Source organism: Miscanthus floridulus, chromosome 1 (assembly GCF_019320115.1).
Source record: "Miscanthus floridulus cultivar M001 chromosome 1, ASM1932011v1, whole genome shotgun sequence".
NCBI classification, from domain to species: Eukaryota; Viridiplantae; Streptophyta; class Magnoliopsida; order Poales; family Poaceae; genus Miscanthus; species Miscanthus floridulus.
Genome location: NC_089580.1, coordinates 179,392,213 through 179,411,305, shown reverse-complemented (window position 1 = coordinate 179,411,305; position 19,093 = coordinate 179,392,213). Strand labels below are relative to the sequence as shown.

At 46.5% G+C, this 19,093-nt stretch overlaps 2 protein-coding genes across 5 annotated transcripts; both read right to left on the bottom strand.

Annotated features, from left to right (window-relative positions):
• Positions 1 to 215: 215 nt before the first annotated feature.
• Positions 216 to 8,819, bottom strand: LOC136549839 (uncharacterized). Of its 3 annotated transcripts, none has more exons than XM_066541278.1 (12): positions 8,239 to 8,819; positions 6,744 to 7,001; positions 6,401 to 6,643; positions 6,124 to 6,279; positions 4,473 to 5,700; positions 4,256 to 4,379; positions 3,406 to 3,479; positions 3,132 to 3,213; positions 2,924 to 3,049; positions 2,678 to 2,787; positions 1,865 to 2,019; positions 216 to 849 (listed from the first exon to the last, which is right to left on the bottom strand). In XM_066541278.1, the coding sequence occupies exons 1-12, from the start codon at positions 8,698 to 8,700 to the stop codon at positions 613 to 615; spliced, it is 3,255 nt and encodes a 1,084-aa protein (XP_066397375.1). In that variant the 5' UTR covers positions 8,701 to 8,819; the 3' UTR covers positions 216 to 612. The 3 variants fall into 3 exon arrangements, with proteins under 3 accessions (XP_066397375.1, XP_066397369.1, XP_066397363.1); XM_066541272.1 differs by having other exon boundaries at positions 216 to 444; positions 629 to 849; positions 4,256 to 5,700; positions 8,239 to 8,818; XM_066541266.1 differs by having other exon boundaries at positions 4,256 to 5,700; positions 8,239 to 8,818.
• Positions 8,820 to 14,527: 5,708 nt separating this feature from the next.
• LOC136503868 (MA3 DOMAIN-CONTAINING TRANSLATION REGULATORY FACTOR 2-like) lies at positions 14,528 to 18,258 on the bottom strand. Of its 2 annotated transcripts, none has more exons than XM_066498809.1 (2): positions 16,788 to 18,258; positions 14,528 to 16,703 (listed from the first exon to the last, which is right to left on the bottom strand). In XM_066498809.1, exons 1-2 carry the CDS (start codon positions 16,860 to 16,862, stop codon positions 14,859 to 14,861), a joined length of 1,920 nt encoding a protein of 639 aa, XP_066354906.1. In that variant the 5' UTR covers positions 16,863 to 18,258; the 3' UTR covers positions 14,528 to 14,858. The 2 variants fall into 2 exon arrangements, with proteins under 2 accessions (XP_066354906.1, XP_066354907.1); XM_066498810.1 differs by having other exon boundaries at positions 14,528 to 16,700.
• Positions 18,259 to 19,093: the final 835 nt, after the last annotated feature.

Below are 19,093 nucleotides of genomic sequence, written 5' to 3'. Positions count from 1 at the left end.
CCATTGTTCATCATGGGTAGTACCAGTCCTATCCTATGATCCGACAGGTAATTGAGTTTCAGCATGCGAGTCCCATTGTTCATCATGGGTAGTACCAGTCCTATCCTATGGTCTGTTAAGCGTAGCTGCCAAACTGTGTTTCTTCGCAGTCTTCCGTGAATTCCTGATCAAACCATCGTTGCGACAATACGCACCGCAAGAGGTTCTGAACAAACTTTCCGCCCGCTGCCAAAACTGCAACCCCATTCATTTACACTCCTACTCGCTCTGTTCTGTACAACAGGCTGGGAAAACCATCTAATAACTACAAAGAATACAGGAAACACAAACCTAGAACCTAACTATCAAACTGTACAGATTAACAGCTACATATACAAACCCCAAAAAGAATGAATGAAATCACCGTAGAACTATAATAACCGACATTATCAGGATATGCACTTTGAAGGGCGGGCCTGGTGCAAGCGGTAGAGTCTTACCGCCTGTGACCGGAAGGTCCCGGGTTCGAGTCGCGGTCTCCTCGCATTGCACATGCGAGGGTAAGGCTTGCCACTGACACCCTTCCCCAGACCCCGCACAGAGCGGGAGCTCTCTGCACTGGGTACGCCCTTATCAGGATATGCACTTTACAGGTAAAGACGAAGCTGTTGCTGTCGAGTATAGAGGCTTAAGTACAGAAATAAACTTCAGAGATGCTTCTTCAGAGAACCACTTAAGTTTCCATGTATGTACTGTGCCGATTTCATCAGACTGCTTGTTTTGAGGATTTTGGATGCTATCGTGAAACTCTCCTTGCCTACGACTATCCAAAATCAATGTCAAACATTTGTCGTTGCGCTGATCCATGACCTGAAGGTACACATTGCAAACAATATCAGCTTTTTCAATGACCTCGCACAATTTGTGGGGCAATAAACAAAACAAGAAGCACAAGCACCCATTGCCCATGCCATGAATATGACAAGGACTAACATCAGAACTATAAGATTTCAAGATAAACTCATTAAGGTAGTAGGTAACAGCTAGCAGAAAACCATATTATTCCTTGACCTCTATTGTAACAGAATCCACTAACCGTGTTGGATATAAAATCTATGCTTGCCACTATCAGCTCCATGACACCTAACTTTGTCATCTATGTTCTTCCCGAACAAGTTATTTATTTTTTTCTGAGAAAAAAGCAAAAAAAATAAAAATGCTTTCATTCAATAGAAGTGACATTGCGCCTATCCCCCAAAACATGATTCGTCTCTATGATGTCCCCAGAAACACCTTTTTTTTCTTTGTTTTTTCCTTCTAACCATATGGCCGTCCTGATTACATATCTGCATCTGTTTGACAAGTTTACCATAATTTTCACATATTTTTTGAGAGGATAATTTTCACATATTACATGCAATTATCAATGAGCTTGCTTGAATGACTTCATGTCCACCAGCTTATGAGCTACAATGGGCTAAAATATTCTATAGTTTCCCCCCTTCAATTTCGATAGTGATTGGGCAGGTAAGAGCAGCAATACAAGACCCTTGTAATAGTTGATAATTTGAGTAGCAATCTAAGGCGAAAAGTTAAATTCTTTTCAAAACACAGTACATAATGGCGAGAAAGTCAGAAAGCTATCATTCCTAAGTACAAAGTTAATCAAGACAGAACTGGAACCATAAGAGATTGTTCTAGTTTAGCGACTATCTTAGAAAAGTCATTTCTGCTAAACAGAAGATGGTGTGCATATTAGATATTAAACAACATATATGATTTTAATTGACGGAGTTAAGAAAGGGTATATGAAAATAACAATGTTGCAAATTATCATGTAGTGAGCCAGAAAATTTGGAATTGCAAAAAACAAATTGCTACTTACCACTTCTCGGATATTGCTAATAGAACAAGATGCATCAAGAGAAAAGTACGGGGGATTTGAATCATAAGGGATACCACCAAACTGATCTAGGTCCTCAATGCACACCAATACGGAGCCTTCAATGACAAAGATGGATCTAATACAAAGGGAGTCTTCTGCAGAAGAAAATTGACCAATAATGTTTCAGCAACTTGTAAGAGTAATCAAGAATATAAAGTAGGAAATGATCAATTGGAGTTAAGAGTGAATATTTGGGACATGCGACAGCCAGGAGTTTGCACTGAAAGTTCACATGATTGCACCCATATACAAGTATACAGTAGACATATCTACTTGATTGACTAAATATACTAAGATTTAACGAACAATTATATACACAAATAATTGCCCTTGGATAGGAGTACAAGGAAAGCAGCTATTCACGTGCCTAAACCATGAACAAGCTTTAGATCCCCCAATAATATCGTTATTGATGCCTTGTATATATTTCTCTTTCTTTTCCTTTTTTGCTGGTGGATCATATTGGGTTTCAACTCTAGCGTACCCCAACTTTCTTGGGACTAAAAGGATATATTGTTGTTGCTGTAACGAACAATGACTTATTTGAGATGACTTAACATTGGGCCCAAAGTTAATATAAGGCCAAAGAAATAAACTGAAGAAGACCCCGACCAATGTTTGCAGCAAACAAGTAATTCCAATTTAGTTACAATGCAGACTTCAAAGAATGGAAAGGTAATTCTGATGTGTTCCATGAATTCCATGAATAAAATATAGGGACGTTTCATCACCCAGATTGCAAGACAATGGTACCTTCAGCGTCATTCCTCCAGAACATCAACATAGAGTAGAGAAATATTCCCATATTTGCAGTTCTGCGTATAATACATTTCTCGAACGATTTAACTTGGATGTTCTCCCAACTGTCATTTAAATTGCACAATAAGCATAATAAGAGACATGGAATATAAGCTTTAAAAAAACAAGATAAGCATTCTTCATTTGGCTCAAAAAGAAGATTATTAGTCGTGATGATTGTAGAAACTACCAAGACTACACCTTTGAAATTGTATCTTGTGGTTTAATTTGGGGAAGTTGGTTACACTCAAGAGCCAAAGTACATCTTGTGCTTCCTTGGAAGTCCTTGTGAAGAATAGATAAGTTGTATCATCTGACATGTGTACTCTGTCACATTGAAAAATAAAAGTAAGCCCCAGGTAAACTAAGCCACCACTGTTGACGAATAACGATTGATATGCTAGCACACCTCAGTGCCTGTAGTCCCAGCCCAGTCGAAACTTTTTCTAGACTTTCCAGACTATAGCTGCCCAAAACTCTTGGCATGGTTTCTGTAAATTAATCAATACATTAGAAATTACGGCAATAACAAAGGTCCAAATAGAGATATGGGTAATAAAAGCTTCTATCAAGCAAATGATTGTGTAAATGACCTGTCACAGTTATCAAATAAAAACAAGGAAACAAGAAACATAATTCAGATGGTGAATCTAAACAATATGTAGGAAATTAAGTAGCTATACCTTGTCCATCAAAAACCATATCAAGTAGTAGCACATACAATTTGTTTTGAGAACTTCGCAGCAAGGCTACCTCTCTACAGAAGGGAAAAGAAAAACTGTCAAGTACAGATGGTATAAACTATAATGTGAATCCATACTAACTGCACGTCCAGGAAATTTCAGTTTCTTCAGACTTAAAGTGTCATTTAAGCAATGTGGCTTACAATTAAATACAGCAAACATCTGGTTAGTTTGAAGGTGGCTATTTTGGTTTCAATCGAGATGCTATTGGTAACTGCTTGATGCATTGACAAATGGAAACAGCTGCATGCCTGTTACCATGCAATAGAATTGGTAAAGCACATATGTAAATGGTGCATATATAAAGGGTAGCACCAACTACCCGATACAAGAAGTCCACAACAAGCACATTTCTTCTTTAACTAATCTGCAAATTTGAAGATAAAGAAATGCAATTCACAAAGTGCTGCAGAGGTGTATTCCTTTGGATTAAAACTAGCTCTGGCAGAAAAAAGGGGTGATTACATTCATCCGACATGTTGTACTCAAGCCCTAAACCTTCTTTTTCTCTTCATTTTTTTTTCTTCCGAGTATTAAGTCCTTAATCTTTAAACTTACAGAAAGATACTACTCTACATAGTACTCATAGTATTCACAGAAGTTCTACAAACCATTATTCTCAAATCTTGTAGCCCAACAAAATACAATTTTTCATTTAGCTCATTCATATGGTGCATTCCAATTTATTAGACAATGCAAAATCAGTTCATCAATATGGCGCATTCCAATTCATATGGTGCACTCTCTTATAACATTTTCAGGAATGAAGAACACAGAGAAAACAACTCACCTTTGAACTAAACCACTTGAATCCTGAAACATGTATGCACAACAAGCTACTTGTTCACATGTTTCAGACCCATCCTTGTTTGCTATTTCCAAGTTGAAGAAATCCTCAAGAGTCTTGTGTTCGCCTGTTTCATGAGGAATTATATTTGTGCTAACAGATGAATTGTTCTTATGCAGGATATTAGAAGAATGACTTTTAGAGTCTTCCTTGTGAGTACTTTTGCTTGGTTTGCATGTCAACTGGCCATTTCCTTCAACTAAAACATGCTCAGCCACCTGATCGCCATTCATTTTTGGAATTTCTAGTTTGGTACCATTATGATTCTTGAAAGGAAATACCCTCCACTTAAACTTCTCCTTGCCTTTTTGTCCAATTAAATGGCCTAAATAATGACCTAGATGACCATTTCTCTGGTTACTGTCATGGAACTCCTCAATATCAAACTCTCTGTGATCTGAACAACTCGGCTCACCTTCTTCTGAATGGTCAGACAAAGTATTCTCCCCTGAAAAATGCTCTAAGTTATTCTTTGCCTCATGATCATCACCATTTACAAAAGGAAATAAAACCATCTGGCCATTACGAGACAACTCCATCTTTGTCTGAATTTCTTCACAATCATCTTCAGAATTGCATGAACCAAAATCACTCGAAGAACCATCGCTGCAGCTGCTACCACTACCAAGTGAACCAACAGAATGAAGATGTCCTGAAATCTGCAAAAATTCTTCCTCCAGAAAAAGTCTGCGATGTAGAATGTCCTCCTTGTATTGTGGAGGTGACTGTGGACTTGGATATGTATGGGGTGGACTTGATTCTATTAACTTGCTCATTGTATTGGATGGTGTCCCATTTGCCAGCATATTTGTAGAGCCATTTTCCAACTCAGAAAAGGGGTCAGTTTGTGAAGTGGCTACTAACTCTAGGGAAGGAGGTCGTTGAAAAGAATTCAAGTGCATCCTTAGATGACCTTGGTCAAAATTAAGTTCATTTGAGGATTGTTTGATGACTCCATTCGAACCAGAAAATGCATTATCCGTGAAAGATGAATCTGATTCCAAAAGGTTTGAGCTACTGCCACCTCCTGATACTTGTACCAAATCCGACATGTTATTTGAAGTCTCCTTGTGTGCTTTCTGCTTTTTCTTTTGTCTGACATACTTCCCATTGCCATTAGTTAAGTCAACAGATGGGTTGTCGCCTTCTGTTTTCTCTGTATTGTCATCCATCCACTCCTTAAATTCATGAAGCCAATTACTTGACTTTTCTTTCTTCAGCAATTCAGCGGTGTTTATCAAGGAAGCAATTCTTATGTCATGATCAACAGCTGCAGTTTCATCCTTCTTAGAACTGTCACTATCACCGTGGGTTGACTGTTGCTCTACACCTTCATCACAGAGATTTCTCTCTTCCTCCACTATGCTCACAAGTCGGGAAATTCTTCTCTACAGTAAATAAAAGAGAACCAATATCATTTAATCGCTAAAGTAGTCGTGCATGCTCAGACTGTGTATGCAAGGTCCAAGGCTAGTTCACTGTATCATTTTTGCAAAGAAGGATGTAAGGCAGATCTTGCACTTCTAAAAATGAAGATCACATCCACCAACATCTGGGATGAACCAACTAGAGACCAAATTCATGAAAGTAAGAAAAGGACCTTCTGCGTTGCATGTGAAAACTAAAAAAGAGTGTGCAAATGGAACAAAACACATGCATAATTGCTATTCACCACAATATCTGTGCCAAATCACCTATACTAAAGGAGAATAGTAACACAAAAAATTTCCAACCAAGGAATCTTGATATATGGTGCTACATGCAATGTATCAATTTAGTGCAGCTGGTATAATGGAACCACAGATACATACCATCTTCAAATTTAACATGTCTTCATCTTCATTTTCATGATCATCAATTGCAGGAAAATAAAATCCATAACCAGCAGGTTGATTTTGTCTGCATGCAAACAGCACTTGCTTTTCCCAGTATTCTTGTGTGTTCATGCCTTTATCATCTAGCTTCAACTGAACCAGAAAAAGCCAGGGAACAGAGCTGTCACTTTACTCCAGTACTGCGGAACAAACTATTATGATGGGGGAAATTTAAGAAACAAAAAGTGTTAATACTTTGAAGTCAAATACTTACATTCTCTGGATTACGAAAAAAACTGAACACGTGTGCTCGATACCACCGGGCACAGCAGATTGGGTTGCCTTCCAACCAGAGGTTTTGCAACAGAGATAGAGTGCCAAGCATTTCCAATTCTGAGAAATTTGAGATGATATTGTAGGAGAGATCAAGCCCCATGAGTGACTTGAGATTTTCAATCCCATGTACTGTAGTTAAAGCGTTATTTCTCAGAACAAGTTTTACAATTCGACTGGAAACCTGCAAGAAAGCACATGTAACTGTAGATACCACTAAATGAGTGTAAACGCAATAAGCTAATCTGCAGCGCAATGTTCAGGATTATAAAGGAAATGTTTACCTCACTCAAGGATGAAATCGAACGCAAATGATTAAATCCAAGATCCAGATTTCGCAACTTTGTACATTTCTGCAGATTGTCCACCTTTGCAAACTTGTTGCGACTAAGATCCAAGGTTTCAATTGCAGGTAACAATTGCAACGATTCGTCCATGAGTACTACACCATTAGATGCACATGAGACATATGAAAGTTTGCTCCATACAGGTGAGTCCTTGATATCCATGATTCTACTTGTGAAGACATGCCTAAGAGCATCCTGTGGTAGCATGAAAGTCAACTAATGTGAGTTTGGCCAAAATATTCACATAACATGGAAGTGCTTAGAAATGAAGGCTGGATCCAAATAACTACTTGATGAATAGATGATTAATGCTACTACTCTTGCTAGATGAATTGTTTGGTGCTTGCTGAACATTTGACTGTATACATTATAAATACTATAAATATCACAAAACCCGATCAAGTTACAGCCACCAAAGCTGCAACTAAATACTAGAGTTTTCCACATGCATGCTCAATTTCATTCCATATTTCCATCAGCCAATAAAGAACTTTAGAACACCATGTACAATGGCTGATATCAGATACCTGCCCAAGCCACATGGAACAGGGAAAAACAGAAAAGCTAGAGGAAGAGATGCTATGTACTATCCAGGAAGCATTGCTCCCTTGATAGTTTTTAAGGGGACTGTAAATCTCGAACTCTCAAATTCAGATGAATAGTAAATGCCAGCCAAATTTTCCTTCATAACTTGCAAAAGAGAGTACAAGAAGATGCATGCAACTATACATATCACAATGTGTTGTATCCATCAAGAGGCCACGTGAATGAACACCTTTTTAATGCCAAAGCTTATTAATTAGGGCTAGGCCATGGAACAAATATATCAAGCGCAGCAGGGATGGTTGCTACAGTTGCATATATGGTATCTGCAGCACAAGCATTGATACAAATAAAGCCCTGCACTGCAGGCGCTAAGAACTTGAGATTTGAGAAGCTCTGTAAGACGCTAAAATCTATTTAACTCAGAGAAACTGCTGAGGAACTACGTTCATTTCGAATTGAGTAAAAGTGCTTGATGATGACTTAAAACAGCATTACATTAAATCCCATAAGCATGACCTGAAACTACAATAAACATAAGTACTAGAAGGCATCTTAGCACGAATATCAAATTGATTGACGAAATGGCAGAAACATGCTGAATAAACACTAAACAGGATTCGATCAGATCCTAGGAATACATCAAAAGTGTGACCATAGTATTCCAGCAAACAGTCTAAAAACCATAGTATTGAAGCAAACAGGCTAAAATCCATGGCACTATACTAACTGTACATGAACCAGAACAGCAAACTGTAGGTACAATTTGACAGTTCAAAATAGCTCACGGTAGTTGAGGATCATAAGTACAGCCTGTGGTCACCACCGCGCGAATTGCCGCAAAAACTGAATTCCAAACGAAATTGCACGGCGGAGAGCAGAAACGCACCGTAGAATTGAAACAGACGAGCTTCTCGAGGGTGTGTCGGAGGTCGAGAAGGCCCCTGGCGGCCGAGGTGGAGAGGTCGCAGCCCCGCAGCTCGAGCACGCGCAGGCGCGCGAAGGGCAGTAGTGAGAGTGGCGCGGGGTCGCGCCCGGGCCCCGGGGCGACGACCTTGAGCGAGGTGAGGAGGCGCAGGATCCGCCGGAGCTGCTCGAGCGCGCGGTGGTCGCCGAGGTCCGCGACGTAGGCGCGGAGGTAGTCGACGGGCGCGCCGGCGCCCACGGCCTCGAGCTCCCGAAGCGCTTCGAGGCGGGAGGCGACGTAGTGGAGCCCGACGGGGTGGAGGCGGAGGGTGACGGTGCCGTCGAGCAGCGCGCCCGCGTTGCGCGCCACGAAGCGGACGAGCAGGTCGAGGTAGCGGTCGCCGGTGACCGGAGATGCCGGCGACCCCGCGCGGGGCGTGCCCATCGGGATCGGGGCTAGGGTTTGGGGGTGGGAGCGCGCCGGCGCATCCGCGAGCGGCGGGGCGGGCGCGGGAGGGGAGGGGGAGAGGAGGTGGAGGGTGGAGGCGGGGGAAGGAGGATGCAAGCGGACACCGCCGCGGTGGTACGTATGATTGGGGGACACGCGGGCTAGCTGCGGTGTGATACTGTGATGTTGGAGAGGGAACGGAAGGCGACGACTAAGCACCGAAACTCTAAGCTCGTTACCTCGCTCGCTCGGCTTAGGGTTGGCTTGACTTGGGCTTGGCTCAGCTCGTTATGATAACGAGTCGAGCCGAGTTAAGATTTTAGCTTGTTAGCTATAACGAGTCAACTCGAGCCAGCTTTCGAGCCGCTCGTGAGCCGCTCGCAGGCTAAATAAGTTAAGCTTCCAGGAAAAAAAAGTATCAAAACTTATATTTGTTTTGTATTACTTCATGTCTTGCACCTTATAATTGACTGGTAACTGGTCTAGACCCTATAAATTAACTGGTAACTGGTCTAGATGTATTTCTTTTATATTATTATTATTCTCAAACTTTAGATAAATATAAATATTATATTTTATGTATTTTTTATACCTGGCTCACGAGCTTAACGAACCAGCTCAAGCTTTTAACGAGCTAAGCTAAGCTGGCTTTCTGGCTCGTTAGGATAACGAGCCGAGCCAAGCTAGCTCGTTATCTTAACGAGCCAGAACGAGCCGAGTTGAGCCGAGCTGAGCCAGCTCGTTATCTAGCCTTAGTGACGACGCAGATGTGCGAAGCAACCGCGGTTTGCGATTGGCAGTTTCGTTCTCCAAAGACTTTCCCCGATCGCTCGAGCGTACCGTTTCAACGAAATAATATATCAGCCAGCCCGAATATGATGTTTGGTAGACTGTCTCCAACGGTGTTGGCAAACCGTGACCCATCCCCAAAATATATAGTGCACAATGCTTTTACGGTAAAAAACAACCCTCCAACGGAGTACCCAAACTTGCGTCCTCTCTCCGTCCCTTTGCGTCTCCTCCACGCGAGCTGATGTTGGTCCGAGACCGCGGCGCCTCCACGACGGCGAGGCGAGACCGTGGCGCCGGCGGGGAAGCATAGCAGTGGTGGGTGGAGGAGAAGCATAGCACGGCGGCGGCAGTGAGGAGCTCGGCTCTGGCCGCGCTCGGCTCCGACAAAGGGTGGCGGCGGGTGGACGTAGCAGTAGGGTCGGGTGGAAGAAGTAGAGCACGACGGCCACCACCACCACCACGCACCACTGGCCGGATCCGAGAGAGGGAGAGCCGGATCCAGGAGAGGGAGAGCCGGGAGAGGGAGGGCCGGATCTAGCCAGGGAAGAAGAAGAGGAGGGAGGGACAGATCCGGCTGGGGTGCTCCTCAGCGTGGCCCCGGCGTAGGGCTCCTCGGCTCGGGGCCACGGACGGCGCGGGCTGGCGACCATGGCGACTTCTCCGAGCGCGGCTAGGGCATGCGGGCACCCGCTCGCCGGAGCAGCCATGGCAGAAATATCTCGACAGAAATATCTAGGGCTAGGAGGGAGGGCCAGATCTGGCCGGGGAAGAAGAAGGGGAAGGAGCGCCGGGGAAGAAGAGGGGGAGGGGAGGGGCGCGGCGGCAGGGAGAGGCGGGGTGCTCGGGGCGCTGGGGCGGGGTGCTCGAGAGTGGAGGGGCCGGCGCGAATGCGGTGAGGCTGGGGCCGGAGCTCGCCCGCACGGTGGCGGCCGGGGCCGGACCACGCACGGATCTAGGACCGCTCCCCCCGGTGATGAGCAGCGTCGCGCCCGGGGAAGAGAAGGTCGTCAGGGTCCGGCTCCACCCAGCTCGCGTTGTCCTCCCTGCCTCCGCCTCCGCTGCCAGCGTACGGCTTGCGCGCAGCGTGAGGAGCAGGCGACGCTCTAGCCCGCCCGCCGCGCTGCCAAGCCGAGGGAGAGGGAGAGAGAGAAAGGAGAGGCGGGAGGGGAGGGGGCGCGGACGGGAGCCACGACGCGGGCGGAGGCGCGGGGGGTGGGAGAGAGAGACGGAGGAGGCGATGTGGGCTGTTGGAGAGGGACGGTTTTGGGTCTGAGACCTATTTACTGTATAGAACTCAATCTCTGGAATGGGTCGCTGATTTAGGTACGCATCGTTGGAGATAGTCTTAGGGCTTAATTAACGGACAGGGATCACGCGGGTCACGGGCACCACGGTGCCGTCTGGCTCTGGTGTGGGTTTGGCCGTGTTTTGCAGTTTCCGGCGATGGCATTGATGTGCGTGCGCGGTTACGGCTCGGCTGTGCGCGCGTTGGCGTTTTTTGTTGTGGCCTGCAACGAGTGAACCGGGAATTTGTAGGACCTATTTAAATGCACGAATTTCACATAAATCGTATAATAATTTTATAGAAATCAGTTCAATTTTACACACAAGAATAAATTTTTTTCCCCGTGTGGTGGCTGGAGGCATGGAGAGTTTTCTGGGTCTATATATGTCTTGTTCGCTTGATTGATAAGCTATGACAGAAAGTACTCTTGACTGATTTATTGGTCCCGTTTGGCTTACCTTATAATCTGCACTATTCAGCTTGTTTTTTTAGCTAGAACAATGTTTTTCTCTCACAATAATTCAGTCAGAATCGTATTTTCAGCTAATTTCAGCCAAAGTTTTAGTAAGCCAAACAAAGCCATTACAAGAGAAAATACTATTCGTTCACCGAAAAATAGCAGCCGAACCAAGAGTGCGATAGACCAGACGCGCGAGATCTGGCGTCAGGGGTGGAGCGCGGAGCGCCAGCGCCGTCGTCCAATTCCTAGCCCTGGCCTGGCTACTCCTGGCCGGTGAAATATTCCTTTTAACAGTCTGTGTCAGTGGCTATGACCATGCGCTGTCAAGATTTGGCGTTTGCTCCCTCCAAGTGCGTCTTCAGCAACCAGAACCGGTGTTTGCACAATACTGTATGCTTACGAAGTAGGGAATGGTGCAGACATCGGCGCATCGCAGCCTCACCTAGTCACATTAATGCTAGCCCACATGCCCTCGTCCGGGGAAAAAACTGTTTCATTGGAGTAGAGTACACTGATAGATGCAGGCATGCAGAGCGACACGTTAACATCATAACATGGTCACATGGATGCCTCAGGTCTATGGGTCCTTTTATTTATATTTTGAGACAACCAAATGTCAACTTGAATACTTGATCGTTGGAGGTACGCGATAAACTGCTAATCCCGGGTATCCAAGGAAGTAGGGAGATGCCCTTTATTCTTGCTTTTTAAGGTACTCAGTCCATCTATAAAAAAAACAGATTTATGTAGATCAAATTTTTAAGTCTGTAAAACAATATATCAATAATATTTATATCTTTAAATAATTTTATTATAAGAATATATTTAATAATTAATCTAATTATACTTATTATGTATTTTTTATCGAGAAATGAGAATGACACTTTTTGTGTAACGGAGAGAATAGACCAGAGTCTGTAGAGCCGCTCCGACTATGATCGCCGCCACCATCAGAGCTGGAGCCGAGACAGGAGCACCAAACAACTCCATTCCGTATATGAAAATAACTCTAGCTTCTCCTTCGTGAAAATGACTCTAGCTTATTCCGCGCTGGAGTACCAAGCAGGCCCTTAAGCAGCAAGAAGGATCTGAAATTTATTGGACCAAATTGTAGCTACTCATTAGTGGACCAAAAAGGCAATCGATATGCCCATGAGCTCGGAAGTCGATCGGAGGGAGTCGAGGACTCAAAATGGCGTTCATGGACTGAGCCTTTGGGTCTGACTTATATTTTCGGAATTTCTAATATCAGCCGGATGTTGCGCCCCCCCCCCCCCCCCCCCCACCCCCCACCCAAAAAAAAAATATATCAGCCGGATGTTTTTCTTAACCAGTCGAACGATTATTTTGTTTTCACTCGAAGTTTTGGATGGTCAGGATTTTTATGATGCGTGTAGCCTTTATCATATTGAGATTTTTATGGTTATATGTGGGCCTAACTAGCAAAAATGTCCACACGTTACGATGGTTTTTTTTCACTCTTAAGTTGTTAACACCTTATTCGGTCCTCACGTTCACAGTTCTGTCATCTTTGAATCCATCGATGACAATATGTATCGACACCCTAAACGACGTGTATTGATACCATGAAGCATTTTACAAACACACGGGTTAGTCGTCCATCTTCACCAGAATAGTCGTGCACCGGCCACGGGTGGTTCTCCATTGCACGGGGCGTGTGCGGCCGTTGTGGCCCATAGAGTCCAGGGCTCTCGGTGTATGCATAGCTGGTGGGGCTCGGAACCTACGCGGGTTACGCGGCATTGTGAGGGCGCAAAGCTGACAAGGTGCGGGCATAGTGCAGTGCACAGGGCCGATATAACGGACTTTGAGGAGCGGCTGCGAAGGCGAGTGGGGCACGTTGCTAGTGAAACGCGCGAGGCTAATGAGCTAGGCGCGTGGGTAGGCTTGGGAAAAAATTGAGACAAAGAAAAAAATGATAGGAACCGTGGACTGTCTAAAAAACCGGTAAAACACGATGGAGTTGAGCGAAGTGGGGAGCAAACCGAGTTAGATAGAAGCGACAGAAGAGAATTATTACGACATAAATTATGGCTCTTTAATATTAAGGGGTGTGTGTGTGTGTGTATATATATATATATATTATATTGTTAGTTGTGTTTCTATTTCTATTTTCATGGTTATTATTTAGAACATGGAAAAAGGAAAAAATCATGAGAAATCTAAAAACGAGTTTGTAACAAAGAAATATAGGAACCATCCAAACAGGAAGGCACAAGGGAAAGAGAGAACGTATGCTCTCTGCTCTATACGAGGCCAGTCAATAAATAGGAAAAAACACATGCTCTTGAATATATTCATTATTTTTTATTTTTATTGTTATTTGTCTTTCTATTTCTATTTTCATTCATATTCATATTTATTTCTTGAACATGGAAAAAGGAAAAAATCATGAGAAATTTAAACACGAGTTTATAACAAAGAAATAGAGTAACCGACCGGACATGATACGATAATGGAAAGGGAGAACAAAAAAATATTTAAAAAGAGAGAACGTGTGCTCTGTCCTCTCTACGGGACCAGCCAATAAATAGAAAAAAAAGAACATGCTCTTGAAGGGAAAGAAATCGGAACGTACAAAAAAAGGCATCCAGATTGGACTCCGTTACGTACATTGATAGGAGACGGAGCCGATGTGAGGATGCATTCGTGACTCGGGAGAGAAAAAAAAGATGGGCGGACGAAAAATTGTTGGGGAGAAATTTTGTCTGTTTAATAAATATATATTAGGTATCGGTATAGATGTGTCTTCCTTGTCCATGTCTTCACTTTCAATCCACGTGAAGACATTTTTATATACTGTGATTGGGGGAATGAGTAGCTAATAACAGGCTATTTTACTTCCAATTGTATTTTTTGGACAGATTGACAGTTGACTAAAAATTAGGAAAAGGAAAATAGTAAAAGTCGAAAATTGATAACAACTAATTGTGGTCCAACCAATTACATGTGTCCCATCAATTTTATACTCTTCATTCTCCTTCCGGCGACCAAGAACAAAAGGTTAAGGGGGCGTTTGGAACAAAGGATTTTTGAAAGAAAATCGTAGGTGGTAACAGCTAAAGGTTCAGGCTTTGTGTTACATTGTGGTGTACAGGTTGTTGCCAGATGGGTTATTGCGGTACTTAGTATAGATGAGATTTAAAATTAAAGGTAAATGCATTCGAGGAGGCGCTAGTTTCAACTGTCTTTCGCCATGGATCACTAAAGTATAGAGTATGATTAAAAATTTAAACAAAAGAGTGTGAGCATGCGACATTTTAACAAGGAGAAACATGACATTTTTTTTTCTGAAATTTGTCAAAGCAAATCATAACAACAGCGTAACAGAAAAAAGGCTGGGAAACATATACTCTCCAATTCACAAATTCTCTCCGCTAAACGCCATGCAAACTAAGATGGAAGATCTGCTTCCAATTCTATACCAAAATTGTTGTGGGTTGTGACCATATATATATACTTCTAGTCCCTCTCTTGCTCCTGTTGATACATAGTACAAGTATATATAGTGTGATATATAAAAGTACTATAAAAGTTGCAGACGAACTCCCCAGGAAATGGAATTGCAGTGCTGCATCCTGAATGTAACCGGGTTGCTCACGAACAAACGCCATTGGCAACTGGCTGCCCTGGCCTCGTCATCGAGAAGGACGGGTCGAGCCATCCTTCCTTCTTGGCGCGCTCGACGCAGCAGCCGAGCTGCTTCGCGGCGTCAGGCACGTCGAGTGCGAGGTCGTCGACGCAGTCGGCCACCCTGTTGAAGCCCTTGGTCATCTGGTTCGGCGTGATCAGACCGCGGCCGTAGCACTCGCTGAGGAGCTCCCAGAGCCGCTCGTCTTTGCCCCGCTTTTCGATGGTCGCCACCAGCGCCTTCTTCACCACCTCGTGGTGGAAGAAGGGCATGCCGATATCCATGATGCATCGGCACGCCTCCCGGATGTCGCCGCCGCAGTCGTACTCCTGCAGCAGCTTGCCGATCTTGTCCTTCACCTCGTCCAGCTCCCAGCCTGCCTTGCCGCTGCCGCCGCCGCCCCAGCACCGCAGGATCCGCTCCGCGGAGAGCTTCGCGCCGAGCAGCGATTGGGCGTTCCGGAGCGCCAGCATGCCGGTGGAGCCATCCGCCTTGACGCGGCTGGCATCCTCCTCCATTGCCTCCAGGTCCGACGGCGCGATCACCTCGTCAACCACGGACCTAGCAAAGAACATGGTCAGGTCCTCGACTATGGCTGGGTTGTCCAGCGCGGCGTCCTCGGCGGCCTCGATAAGGAGGTGGAACCCTGCCACGACGTCCTCCGGCGGCATGCAGAGCGAGGAGAGCAGCACCGACGCCATCTCCTTCTCGCGGCTCTTCCGGTCCATCGCGGCGTTGACCAGCTTCTGGACGAAGATGGCATTGAAGGAGGGACAGCACGAGTAGTTCTCTGCCTCCAACCAGCTCAAGACCTCGATGATGTCGCCGGTCAAGAAGTACTCCTTTATGATCAAAATGGCCTTCGCCTTGAACTGCCGCACCGCCGCGTCGTCGACCTCGCTGCTCTTCTTCGGCTCCGGTGGCAACGGTTTCAAGCACGACTCGCACAGCCAGCCCTCCGACGAAGCCTTATGGATCACCGATTTCACAATGCACCTCGCATTCGGCACGTCAAGCGTCAGATCGTCTAGAGAGTCGATCAAACGGTCGAACCCTTTAGCGATCTGGCTCTCGTTGATAACCCCTTCCTCCGACGCCGACTTGAGGAGGTCCAGGATGTGGCCCTCGGACGCACCGCCGCGCTCCACGGCGAGAACGAGCGCGCGCTTGACGACGTCGTGGTGAAAGAAGGGGATCTTGAGGTCCCTGATGCACCGCAAGGCCTCGCTCCTATCGCCGGCGGCGAGGTACTCCTCCAGGATGTCGGATATCTTGGCCTTGGCCTCCTCCACCGTGATCCGCTTGCTGCCGCCCCACCTCTGCAGGACGATCTCGCCGTGGTGCGGCACGGACAGGTAGCTCTTCTCCGCCCTGCGGAGGACCTCGGCGCCCTTGCACCCGTCGGGCAAGCACGCGCTCTGCTTGGCCAGGAACGCCGGCGGCAGCATGTCGTCGACGACTGCGCGGGCGACGAACACGGCGAGGATGTCGACGGCGTCGGGCGTGTCGACGGACAGGTCGTCGCAGGACTCGGTGAGCTTGCAGAAGCCCTTGCAGAGCTGCGGGCGGTCGACGACGTCGCCGTAGAGCGAGGACAGCAGCACGGCCGCCATCTCCTTCTCCCTGTCGTGGCGGTCCATTGCCACGGACACCAGCTTCTTGACGAAGTAGTAGTGGTAGCACGGCACGTGGAGCTCCCGCAGTTCGTTCGCCGTCGCGGCGACGTCGTCCGTGGAGAAGTACTCCTCCACGATCGTGGTGGCCTTCCTCTTGAACTGAAGGAATTCTTCAGAAGAAAGCGTCGGGCTCTGCTGGACCATTTCCTCGGGGTCGTCAAAACGCAGAGGAAATCAAGCATTAACACGTCGACTGCGGCCAAACACCGGCTTAGTTACCTCGGTGGCGCAGCATTTGAGCGGCGCCTGGTGTTCCTGAGGCCGTGGAACAACGCAGTCGTGGTCGTACTCCATGGGGACCCTCCGCAACTCCTCTATGGCATCCGACCGAGAGCTGTAGGCAGCAGACGTCCCCTGCAATCAGCTGCAGACTGCAGGGGGCTTTCCTGTCATGAGTTCGAGAGATTAAAAGCATGGAGCAGCACCGGAGCTTATTCGAGACGGTCACCGAGATGATCGAGGGGCTCCCTTGTTTTTTCTGGAGTTATTTCTCTTCTTGGCGACAGCTCTAACTCAGGGAGCGATTGAGAGAGAGCTGTGAGGAGCCAATGCATCAGATCGAATGGTTTTTATGTGCTTGAGCCTCGCAGTCAGCGTAGGAAGAAAGGGGCAAAGGCTGTAAGAGGTCTAGACGCGCCACGTCATCTATGGACCTTGTCACTGCATGGTGAGCACGGGTGCAGAGATACGGCGCACAGGCTTTGCGGTGTACCAAGGATTAGTGGACGTAGAGCATGCGCATATGGCGCTAGGTAACTGGAGCCGATGAACGGAAAAAAATTGCATGGGCGATGGGTGCAGCGCGCGGCGCGTGCGCCCCCCAGCCGGATCGACGACACGTGCACGGTCTTTTCATGGAACGGCAGCCGTGAAAGACGGCCTGACGGGCTCCAAATCGGCAGACGACGGCTCGGCTCCACATCGGCTCAGCTAGTTCGTTCCCATCCCAATCCTCCTCGGATGCCGCCGTCGCCCGTACCGTCCTGCGTTGCCCTACGACCTCGCCATCCGCGTCTGCACGGAGCGCCCTCGCCATGTTGCTCTTCCCAGAGCGCCCTCGCCCTCCTCCTACGACTTGGCCATTGAGGCTGCTGGTTCATCCATGGAAGCGGCAGTGACCCGTTCCCCGCGAGCCCAGTCACGATAGCGGCCGCCATGGCCGGCCTGCCACTGAGCTTGGCGACCCGGCTCCAATCGCCCTCTCTCCCTTCATAAAACGCGCCCTTGGATCCGTAGAAGCACGCCGCCGCCGCCAGTCCCCTCTCGGTGCCTCCTCCCTCGCTGCAGCGCCCCAAATCGCCGCCGCCGCCGCCATGGCCGATTTCGGCCCAAGGTCTCAATCTCCCCTGTCCGCCCACCCTTTGCCCACCGCCTACTCCGTTGTCCTCGCAAGGGCGCACCGCACCCGCAGCCCGACTCTTCGGCTTGAATCCGTGGCCGCAGACACCTCCCCACCGCACGCCGGCGAGCCTCTGCCCTCCCCCGCAGCTGTTCACCAAGACCAGCCACCTCTGTGATGTGTCTTGTATTCCAGCTGAGCCGATGTGTATCGGAGCCGAGCCGTGTGCCTATTTAGCTTCAGTTTTTTCGCCGTTTCCAGCTACCGTTCGATGACAGGGCCGTGTACGTGTCGTCGATCCGGCTAGGGAGCGCACGCGCTGCGCGCTGCACCCATCGCCCATGCTATTTTTTTCCCGATGAACCGGGTCCTGGCCCTGGAGACCCGGGCAAGAGGTGAATACTTTTTGGTCCTAATCCTAAACATAGAAAACTGCAGAACCCAAGCCGACCGTCCAGAGTTTTAGATGCGATGAATAGGAGGAAGTGCATGCATGCCGCGTACGTGGGGAGATTTGCGTCGAGCGCGGATAGCTTCGTGAGTTCAACGGACTTGATCAGTCTTCTTGTGGCAAGGCTCTGCTTCTGGCTCCTCCAGAAAAAAATGGCTTCTTTAGTAACCAAAATTGTTTATAGAAATATTTAGCAAAACAACTTCTCATCATATTATTCAGAATTAAGGGCAAAAGAGATTGTCCATCGTGCTCTTGTGCATTTAATTTAGTTATATACACTGATAAGAAACTATTAAAACACACCAGTAGTACGCCCGTGTTAACGCACATGCAAATTAAAACAACCAAAAAATTAGACATACAAATTAAAAACAACCAAAGTATGAGCTGACAAAACTTAAATTTCATTAAAAAATAAAACCAAAACCCATGTCTTGATACATGAAAAATATTTTACAAATCAGTAACCTCTGAAACTTTGTAGCCAGTTTTTTCATTTCAATTGTTTCCTTTTTCAACAATTACATTGTGGTGTTGGATATCAGCGAACAAATGTGAGAACACGAGACAATAGCAAGGTGACAAAATGCTTAAAATGTAACATGCTCCCAAGAACGCTAGAATTTTATAACAGTGAGGTTCGCAAGACCTGCTCTCTATTTTCTACATCTAACCTTCAGTTTCCAGGACATGAACAAAAAGTTAGCATGAGCGATGGCCTTATTCGGCTGG

Excerpts from the sequence above, each read along its gene's own strand:
- LOC136503868 (XM_066498809.1), bottom strand. The coding sequence starts at position 16,862 with ATGGAGTACGACCACGACTGCGTTGTTCCACGGCCTCAGGAACACCAG. Across the intron at positions 16,704-16,787 it reads TCAAATGCTGCGCCACCGAG|CAGAGCCCGACGCTTTCTTC; the intron begins GTAACTAAGCCG and ends GAAATGGTCCAG.
- LOC136549839 (XM_066541266.1), bottom strand. The coding sequence starts at position 8,700 with ATGGGCACGCCCCGCGCGGGGTCGCCGGCATCTCCGGTCACCGGCGAC. Across the intron at positions 3,214-3,405 it reads TATGGTTTTTGATGGACAAG|AAACCATGCCAAGAGTTTTG; the intron begins GTATAGCTACTT and ends ATTAATTTACAG. Across the intron at positions 850-1,864 it reads TTAGCAATATCCGAGAAGTG|GTCATGGATCAGCGCAACGA; the intron begins GTAAGTAGCAAT and ends GTGTACCTTCAG.